Raw genomic sequence first — 10,426 nt, forward strand, 5'->3', positions numbered from 1 at the left:
TCGACATAGATGTTTCTCAGCCTGGCCACCTCCTCCTGTAGCTCTCCCACCTGCTGCCTGAGAGATTCCACCAGTAGGCACCTTTCACATTGGATGCCACCCCCAGCCTGGATATCAGTAAGTGGAAATTGCAAGTTACAGTCTTTGCAAGCCCACACCAGAATCTGGGTAAAAGCATCCATGCTTTGGTGCTCTGTCTGGCTACAGGCACAGGTAGAGGAGACAGAAGCAGTGCTGGCACAGGTGTTGTGGGTCCTCCTCACCATTGTAAGCCTCCCTCTGTCAAACTCTCTCAAATTCCTGTCTACAGCTCCCTATCCGCTCCTCTCTGCTGTAAACAGAAAGGTTTTCGATGTGGCTCAGATTATGGGTTCAGGGGACCAATGGGTCACAGATGAGACTGACAAGGGCCCCCCCCCCTTCCAAACTCCCTTGCAAAACTCCCTGTTAGCAGCTTCTGTTCGCTAAGCTCCCTGGTCGCTTGTGCGCAGCTTTATAAAGCCCTGGCCTGAGTGAATGCCCCGCCCACTGGTTAAGGTTCAGCCAATTACCAGAGGCTTCTAGCTTTCAAACCTTCCTAGTAGCTCCACCTCAAACTGCCAGCTACAGCACATGGTCCTTCAAACAAACAAACCAAACAGACTGACAAACACAAGCTCAGCACACAGCAAGTAACCCCCAAACACACACACAAACCCAAACACTGCAGACAGTCACTTACCCCACAGATGCTGTATGTGCTCCTCCTTCACCTGGAGAACTCCCTTGCAAAACTCCCTGTTAGCAGCTCCTCGTCGCTAAGTGATGGCTGTCACCATCTTCTATGGAACAGGCTCTTTCATGTATTTATGGCCTAGTTCAAAGTCTTCCATGGATCAGGACAAAATCATCTCTGTGTTTTATACCCTGGTGATCCCCATGCTGAAACCCCTGATCTACAGCCTGAGGAATAAAGAAGTCAAAGAGGCCTTTAGGAGGATAAGAGAGAGGAAGGTTTTTTCTCTGTAAATGCAAAAACTGGATATGGCTTTAATTCAATAGAGGGAAGAAAAGGCAGGGACTGATATCTCTGTATTGTTAGCTTGATTTCTGTGAATAACGCAATGTGCGCACTTTCCATGAAAAGGAAGAAAGGAAGGTAGATTTTCCCAGTGCTGGTGACCAGAGAGCGGGGAGGCAGGCAAGGGAGGCAGACTACGGGCTCTGGTGACTTAAAAGGGCCCAGGGCTCCCAGGGCCACTGCTGCTGCCAGGGTAGTGCTGGCAGGAAGCTCCCTGCCACTATTAAGTCACAGGAACGGTGCAGTGCGGTGGGCTCCATGCCACTTTATATCACAGTGACTTAATCACTGGTCGGGCCAGTAGCAGAGTGGGGCACCCAGAGCTGCCAATGAGTGTGATGTGGGTGCGAAAGGGACAGTGGTAATCACCACTGGAGCCCCAGGCAATGCTCAAGGCAACTCGGGGGGGGCTAGCCCCCAGCCCCGGCCCTTTTGCCTAAGGCCCTGCCGCTTCTGGGGGGCTGGAGTCTCTCTCACACACAGTTTCCCCATGGGCCCAGAAATTCTGTCAGCAGCCCTGGATTTTCCAAAGAGCTGGGAACCCAACCACCACCAGAAGGGCACCCCAGGGAATATGCAGTTGGTCACAGCAGATCAGCTCCCAGTAAGGCACCAGTATGTGCTAAGGGCACATTGCATTCCCCAGGTGCTCAAAAGCCATGAGTCAAATCCTAAAATTGAGAGTGCTTGAAAAAAGCATTCTTTTTTTTTTATTTTTATTTTTTTTAAATCTCTCTACATCTTGAAACTTTGAGTCCTTTCAACCACTTAATATTTGGGTGAACTCTCATCGTGTGTACCGGCTTTTCCTTCCAGGATTTTAGTTAGAGACAAGGACTTGTCCCAATGGCCAAGCTGAAGCATTTTAAACCCACTTTTATAATGCCAGGCCATTCTGTGCCACATTCTACCTACTCAGCAATAATCCTTTTAGTGTCATGGATGTCCACATATAATTTATACTTGATGGTTGCTTGGTTGCCTAAAAGGTTGACAGTGGTTTGTTTCACTAAAGTTTCTAAGGGAAACCTTCCAATTAAACCTCATTATACGAAGTAAATTACTTCCACAGAGTTATCCAGCTGAGAATTTGGCCTAGTATACACATCTAGAGCTGAAATTTGTTTAGGTGGTTGATTTCTTCTTGGAGGAGACAGACTGCTTTGTAGACAGCTGTCAGTTCTTCCTGGATTATTGGGTACTCACACTCCACTTTGGCTGGAGTGGGCTTGAGGTTAGTCAAGGTTTTATTAAATAGCACTTCCTTATAATTTCTTCTGTGATGTGCCCCCCAGCCTGAAGCTGACCTGCTCTAGCACTTGCATTGCAGACATTGTTCATTTCACCTGTGCAGCTATGGTTGTAATATTTCCTCTCCTGATCATTCTCGTCTCTTACATGTACATTGTGATCACTCTTCTAAAGATCAAGCCCATGAAGGGCAGGAGCAAAGCCATCTCCACCTGCAGCTCCCATCTGATGGCCATCACCATCCTCTATGGAACAGGCTCTTTTATGTATTCACGGCCCAGCTCAAAGTACTTCATGGAAAAAGACACGGTCACCTCTGTGTTTTATACCCTTGTGATCCACATGCTGAACTCCTGGATCTACAGCCTGAGGAACCAGGAGGTGAAAAAAATGGAGTCCTGTGGCACTTTAAAGACTAACATTTATTTGGACGTAAGCTGATGAAGTGGGTTCCAGCTCACGAAAGCTTATGCCCAAGTAAATGTATTAGTGTTTAAGGTGCCACAGGACTCCGGTTGTGTTTGCTGAAGCAGACTAACACGGCTACCCCTCTGAACAGAGGTGAAAGAGGTCTTTGGAGGATGATAGAAAAGAAGGTTTTTCCTCGGAGTAAATGTTAGACATGATGTTTAATCAATAAATGGGAGTGAGAAGGAGAAGTGAGTTTTCTGTGTCGTTATCTTTATAGGAATAACCAAATATGTTTCTTTCATTTAAAAAAATAAACCTATTGCCCAGATTTTTCCAAAAAGCTCTGTATCCAATAGCTAACTTTTCAGAACCCAAACGAGAGTAACTTTTCCAAAGGTCTCTGCTCCCACTTAGGGACCTAAATTATTCACTTGGGACCTGCACTATTTATCTCAGTGTTGGGTGCTGACCACTGCTATAACTCGGGCTTCCTAACTGCAGTGTCTAACTGAAAGCCCAGCACCTCTGAACATCTGCCTCCAATTATAGATGCTGCTGGACATGTTGAACTGTCTGTCCCGAAATGTACACTCAAAGCTTTCTCCTCTTTTGAGGTGTATTGCCAGTTTGGAAAGATTTCCCATTTTACCAGACTAGAGCTCTTAAAAATAAAGGCCCCAGTTCTGGAAAGCCCTTAGGTATGTGCTCGCACCCATCTCTATCTAGTGAATCCATTAAGTATATGCTTGACATTGATGAAGTGATTAAATCTCATTGAATTCTGGGGGATTTAAGCACACTCTTCAATGATTTCCAGAATAGAAATATTTGCCTAAAATGGGAGCAGAAACTTTAAAAAACAAAAAACAACAACAACAACAACAACAACAAAAAACCACAACCAACCATTTGAAGGATTTGATCCTCAGACTTAAAGAAAGTATCACAACAACAGCGGACTTAGATCAGGCCTGATCAGTAATTACCCTAGGAGAACCCATATCACATGGCAAATGACCATTTCCAAGAGACGTGTTGACTGGATGAAGGCCAGGCCCCACTCTCTGTCCAGCCAGGTCAGAGGCACAATAGATAAACCCATCTCTCAAAGTTCTTAAATCACTAAATGCAGCAGGAATAGTTATCAGAGAAGAAATGATGGACTTTGTCAATGTTTGTGCAGCTGGCTCTTATAACACAAAAATGTGGAAATAGGAAACCTGTCAAACAGACAGAATCATGAACCAGCAATGTAAATTGCCTTCTGCTAACTAATAGAAAATAGATGCATTCAACTCAAGCAGACAAAATATATTAATGAAAGCATGGAATTTGTTTGTTATTGCAGCTATAAGTGCAATTAAAAAGGAGATATGATGTAACCACAATAAGAAATTAGTGAATAGGTATAGTACATTGTATTTAGAATGTTTTATATTGATGCTGAAACTGTACTGTTGTTAGATGACGTAATCATTGCATGACCCTTGCTCTGTATACAGCAGGGGAATTCCACATGGCTAAAGAAACGCATTCAACTGGAGATCCTTTAGGTATTCTCCTATGCTTGGCTCCTGCATCTATCTATCTATCTATCTATCTATCTATCTATCTATCTATCTATCTATCTATCTATCTATCTAATTTCATAGTGTTACCCAATATCATATGCAATATTATATATAATAGTAGGTATGTTTAAAGAAGTATAAATTGTATTCATCTTAAGATCACCCAAAACTATTTTTAATTATGTTATACTATTTAGCCAAGGGGAGATGTGAACTATTGTAATCTCAGAGAACAAGGTTGAGACAAATAATTTTGCTAACACCTCACTAATGTGTGCTTTATAACAAGTTTTTACTGGTAGAGGATACTTCTAAGGTTTTGCCAACTTATCAAATATAGTGGTGGCGTAGATAATAAACTAGTTATACATGTTGACTTGTTTACTTTCCAGTCTGTGCAAGCCTAGCAAAAATGTTCAAAAACATGTCAAAGGGTAAGAGATAAAAAACTCCTCAACTCTAGTATAGATAGAGACAGAATGAAGCTGAGATTTTAAGGCAGTCTGACCTCTGCACTGTTACCATGCAGATGGGTTAGTAATATATACAGACTTTCTTTCTCTGTTATGCCACATTTATATGTTACTAATAATCTTTTACTTGTAAAAGATGATTAAGCCGAGACATTTGGCATTACTGAATTCAGTCAAACCTGTAACACATGGTAATGATTTAAGTCTGAACCCAGTGTGCATTAAAAGCCAAGTGCAGAACTCCCACTGATTTCACTGATGCAAATCAAGCTCTTAAAGGGGGTGGGGAGAGCGAATTCTCTGAACTTGTCCATTTTCCAAATGATTTTTATTTACCCATCTTGTACAAATATCTGAAGAGCTACATTCAGCTTGGGCCAGTAAAGGCAGCAAAATGAAATTTCCTCTCTTGGTAGCATGACATAACATGTCCCATGTTTGGATGGCATCTGTGCCATTAATAGTTTTGCTATTTATACTTTGGAAACTATTCAAAGTGATGCTTTAAAATGTCATGTGATGGGAAGATGGATTAACTTAAATGCTCATCTGTCCCTTAGGTAAGATCCATTTTGATAGTGATAGCTATGGTTTCCATGTATTTCTCTGGCACATTTCTTCCACTGAAGGATCTCTGAAGATGTCACAAGAGTCATATGCGCATTATTTCCCCCACTGCTTTATCACAGTTGCCACTGTGGTGAGGACAATCTGGGCTAATGCAATGTAGCCAACATGAGACACGTCAAGAGCTAACAGTTGAGCTGCCTCTTTGAACCCTCTTTGGCCAAATCCATGGAGGACTGGTGCAATGCCTCCTCCACCTGCATCTTCCACCTGGTGGCCATCACAGTGTTCTTTGGAACTGTCTCATCCGTGTATTCACAATATTTTGTGTACTTCCTCACATGTTTGGACTCTTGCCTTCCCCTGTCCTGGGATGGAATTCCCATACTCTCCCACTCTTAGGTTATCACCTCCTGTGTATCTACAGATGCTTCTCATCTGGTCCATTTGGCTGTGGGGCCTGCCAGTCTTCCCTTCGGGAGCTGTGATAAGTAATTAACACAGTGACCAGCTTTCTTAAAAAAAAACACCACCACACACCTGTGTTTCATCTTAACAGCAAAAACACAGTGCAGCATGGGAGCAAAAGGATTTTCAGAAGTAAACCAGTCTATGTGCACAAGCGTCTCACCTAAGGCTTAAGAACCCCCGGAGAGATTAGCAAGGCCCTTCTGCCGGGCCCATGGCTATGTCAGCATAGAGTCTCACAAACACCACCTGATAACTACCCCCACCCTCTCTAGAGATTTGCTTTTTAAATATTTCATATCATTTCACTCTATTCCCACCTGTATAGGGGCTGATCTGCACTGAAAACTAACGTCAGTGTAGCTATCTAACGTCAGTGTCTATCCGGAGTGTGAAAAATCCACACACATTCTCTGAGAGATGTAGCTATGCCAATATATCCCCTAGCATACACGGTGCTAGGACCATGGAAGAATCCTTCTGTCAACCTAGCTACTTCCTCTCGGGAAGGTCGATTAATGACACAGATTGGAGTACCCTTCCTATCCCTGTTGTGAGCATCTCCGCTGAAGTGCTACAGGTGCAGCACCGACCCTATGCGGCAGTAGTATTTGAAGTAGGTGCACCCTAATTTTGGGCTGGAGACAAGGTTTTGGGCACTATTTCTTAGTCTTGTTGCAATGTGAAGGATGGGAGAGTTGATCCATAACCATTTATGGCTCCTGTATGTGACATGGATAGTGAGATTAAATACGGTCTAGTTACCCTGGGTTCTTGGAAGGATGTCATAGATACATTGATTAAGCTGGACTTTTAAGAAATTATCATGAGGGCAACAAAATATCTCCATTAGAATTAACCTGCTGGTAAACATGGCAGGAGTCATTAGCGGCTTCCTATTAATTTCTTTGGCTGATCTGTGATTCTTGTCTTTTGTGAAGGGGGATATATTATTTTCTGGGGTAAATAACACTGCCTCATCCACTTTCTCAATATCATTAATGATTTTATTGACATCAATCATATCCCTTGCATCGTTGTCTCTTTTCTGAACTGAACTGTTCCAATCCTTTTAATCTTTCCTCTTATGGAAGCTGTTCCATAATCCTGGTCATTTCTGTTACCCTTCCCTGTATCTTTTCCACTGCTAATATATATTTTTGAGATGGGCTGACCAACACTGCACGCAGTATTCTAGATGTGAGTGTACCATGGATTTATATAGTGGCCTTATGATATCTTCTTATCTGTCCCTTTCCTAATGGTTCTTATCATTTTCTTAGCTTTTGACTGCTACTGCAGCTAGATCGGATGTTTTCAGAGAACTGTCCACAATGACTCCAAGATCTCTCTCTTGAGTGGTAACAGCTAATCTAGACCCCATTTTGGGTGGATAGTTGTATGACTCCTCAGTTTGGGACGGTTCCTCAGATCCTTCACATAATAAGAAAGGCTCAGGTGTGGGAATCTCCCTCACATCCTCTGCAGTGAAGACCAATGCAAAGAATTCATTTAGCTTCTCTGCAATGGCTTTGTCTTCCTTGAGTAGTCCTTTAGCACCTCAATCATCTAGTGCCACCCCTCATTCTTTGTCAGGCTTCCTGCTTCTGATGTACCTAAAAAAATACTGTTAGTTTTTAGTCTTTTGCTAGTTGCTCTTGAAATTATTTTTTCACCTGCCTAATTAGACTTTTACACTTGACTTGCCAGATTTTAGGTTCTAGGTGTATATTATATTTAATAGTTTAATATAATATAAAAGTAAAAAAAAAAGAAATAAGGTTGAACCAAAACATTTTCCTTATTGAAATGATACATTTTTACCTTCGCGAAACAGAGTTTCAACCTTATTAAAATGAAATGTTTAGACATTATCAGAATGAAACCTCCTGATGGTCCCAAAGTGAAATTGTTCCAAATTGTGGTTTTTGTGGGAAATGCCAAAAGTATTGGCTCTCTCTTACAATTCCGAATGAAATGTGGGAATTTTCTGAGGAAGAGGGATAGCGGTTTCTGACCAGTTCTATGTCTAACACATAATTACCAATGTTTAAGGAGTGCTTGACTGACTGGATGTTGAATGGGGGTATGCCATTGCCTCCTGTGGCTATATTCCTTGCCTGCTGCACAACCGGCATGGGGGGGGGGTGAGAAGTTGCCCTTATTGACTCTGATTCTCTCCTGCCTTGCTTTTTGTGCTATCATTTATACTGGATCACAGTGACTACTAAAGAGAGGATCAACTATTATATTTCACTCAAATACCTAATTCTGGGGGAAAATAACACTAAATCAGAATGATTTCAGCCTATCTGCACCTCATGAAGAAGAGCAGCAAATATATAAAGTCCTTCAGACAGAAATTGTTTTAAAAAGCTGACTAAATAAAGCGGATTGAATATAGAAAAAACAGTGGCTAAGGAATTGGACAATCTGGGCATCCTAGAAGTCAGGGAAGTCTCAGATCCTGGGGATACAGGACATTCTCCAGTCCATCAGCACAGCAAACAGGAAGCCTGGGCAACTGGCTGCCAAGGAAGATGGGGATCCCAGGGACCAGATAGGCTGGGGAGCCTGAGAGCTTGGAGGAACAGGGCGGCTTGCACACCCACTCATCAGCCAGCAAGCATGTACCTGGCCTGGTAGGAAACCAGGCAGGAAGACCGGGCTTCCTGTAATGTATTATAAGTCAGTCTGTATATGTGTGGCCTCCTCCTGAATGTATCTTTGTGGCTTTGAGGCAGCCCTGCAAGTGGCATCTCATCTCAGTTTCCCTTTGGGGTAACTCCAAGCTCTTCATTTCAGACTCTTACTCAAATAGCAGTCATCCTGGGGGCCAGTTTCCCAGGCTGCCTGCCTGGTGTGCTGATACAGGTGGGGGGGGGGTCACTACCTGAATACCCAGGATTTGGGATCTCCCTGACTTCCAGGAAAGTACTCAGTATCATCCTATATTGTCCTGAGTTAGGATGACTCTTTTTTTTGGAAATCTCAACGTTTTCCATCTGAGAGAAGCTCCATTTTCAGGCCAGCTCCTCTCACTTTTATTTATTATTAAATCATGAAACTCAGCCTCTCAGTTAGATTCAGTGAAAAATAATTTTCTGGTATATTGTCTTCCTCAAGGCATCCTTCACCTCCTTGTTCCTCAGGCTGTAGATCAAGGGGTTCAACATGGGGATCACAAGGGAAATATAGAAAATGGCCACCATTTTGTCGTACTCTGATGAGTTCCTGGATGTGGGTCGTAAGTACATAAAGAACAGAGCCCCATACTGTATGGACACAGCTGTCAAGTGGGAGGTGCAGGTGGAGAAGGCTTTCCTTCTGCCCTCGTTGGAGTGGATCCGCAAGATGGTCACCATGATAGAAATGTAGGAAACGATGATGACCGGGATAGTACTTAATGCAGCTACGGAGGCAAAGACGAAATGCACAGTGTTACCCATGCGAGTGTCAGAGCAGGAGAGTTTCTGGAGTGGGGAAATGTCACAGAAAAAGTGGTCAATGATATTGGGACCACAGAAGGACAGGCTGAACAAAGAGCCTGTGTGCACAATGGCATTAATGGAGGCATAAATGTATGATGCCGCTACCAGCTGAACACAGACTTTCCTGGACATAATGAGCATGTACATCAGTGGCTTGCATATAGCTATGAAGCGATCATACGCCATCACAGCCAGAAGAGAAGCCTCAGAGTTCACGGAGAAGGAGTGAAAGAAAAATTGCGTGGCACACCCAGCAAAGGAAATGACTTTCCTCTCTGCTAAGAAGTTCACCAGTGCCTTAGGGGCAATAATGGAAGAGTAAGTGATGTCTACAAGGGACAAGTTGCTGAGGAAAAAATACATGGGGGTGTGTAGCCGCGTCTCGATCCTGATTAAAGAGATCATGCTGAGGTTCCCCGCTAGGCTCATGCTGTAGATAAGCAAAAACATCCCAAAGAGAACAGCTTGCAGTGATCTACTGCCTTTGAATCCTAGAAGGATGAACACTGAGACTCCAGTGTGATTGCCATGCGCCATACATTCCAGATCCTGTTGGGGTAAAAAAAAGAAAAACAGCCAAGGTACAGTTTATGATTCAAGATTTACCGAAGGGGACTGGGAGGTGGATACCACCATTGCAAAATACAGAAGAAAGCCAAGATACAAAAGCCAAGTCATGCTGTTCTGGTTGTGTGACATTTGCAAACTTAAACTAATTTCATGTGAGTCTGTATAATTGCCAAGAATTTACTCCTTTTGAAGAAAAATAAAATAAAATAGAAAGATCACTTCAGAATTTTCAGTCTGCATCCTTAGCAAGCAATGGCATTTACTAATATCTCTTCATGGCATTCTACGGCTCGGCATCATTTGAAAGGATGTCGAGAAACTAGAAAGGATCCAGAGAGGAGTGACAAAGGGATGGAATGCAAGCCATGTGAGCAAAGGCTGAAGGAACTGGGTATGTTTAGTTTGGAAAAGAGGAGATTAAGGATGGACATGATACCAATCTTGAAATACATGAAACATTGCTATAAAAAAGTTGGAGAAAAGTCTTTTTCTCTCTTGCCACAGAGGGAAGGACAAGAGGCAGATGGTTCAAATTCCAGTACAGCTGATTAGATTAAAAATCAG

The 10,426-nt window shown here is 42.9% G+C and overlaps 1 protein-coding gene across 1 annotated transcript; it reads right to left on the reverse strand.

The window, feature by feature from the left end:
• Window positions 1-8,887: 8,887 nt before the first annotated feature.
• On the reverse strand, window positions 8,888-10,003 carry LOC115651231 (olfactory receptor 1020-like). Its single transcript, XM_030562176.1, has one exon. The coding sequence runs from the start codon at window positions 9,827-9,829 to the stop codon at window positions 8,888-8,890; it is 942 nt and encodes a 313-aa protein (XP_030418036.1). The 5' UTR covers window positions 9,830-10,003.
• Between the last annotated feature and the right edge of the window lie 423 nt (window positions 10,004-10,426).

This window comes from Gopherus evgoodei, chromosome 4 (assembly GCF_007399415.2).
Source record: "Gopherus evgoodei ecotype Sinaloan lineage chromosome 4, rGopEvg1_v1.p, whole genome shotgun sequence".
In the NCBI taxonomy this organism is placed as follows: domain Eukaryota; kingdom Metazoa; phylum Chordata; order Testudines; family Testudinidae; genus Gopherus; species Gopherus evgoodei.

Excerpts from the sequence above, each read along its gene's own strand:
- LOC115651231 (XM_030562176.1), bottom strand. The coding sequence starts at position 9,829 with ATGGCGCATGGCAATCACACTGGAGTCTCAGTGTTCATCCTTCTAGGA.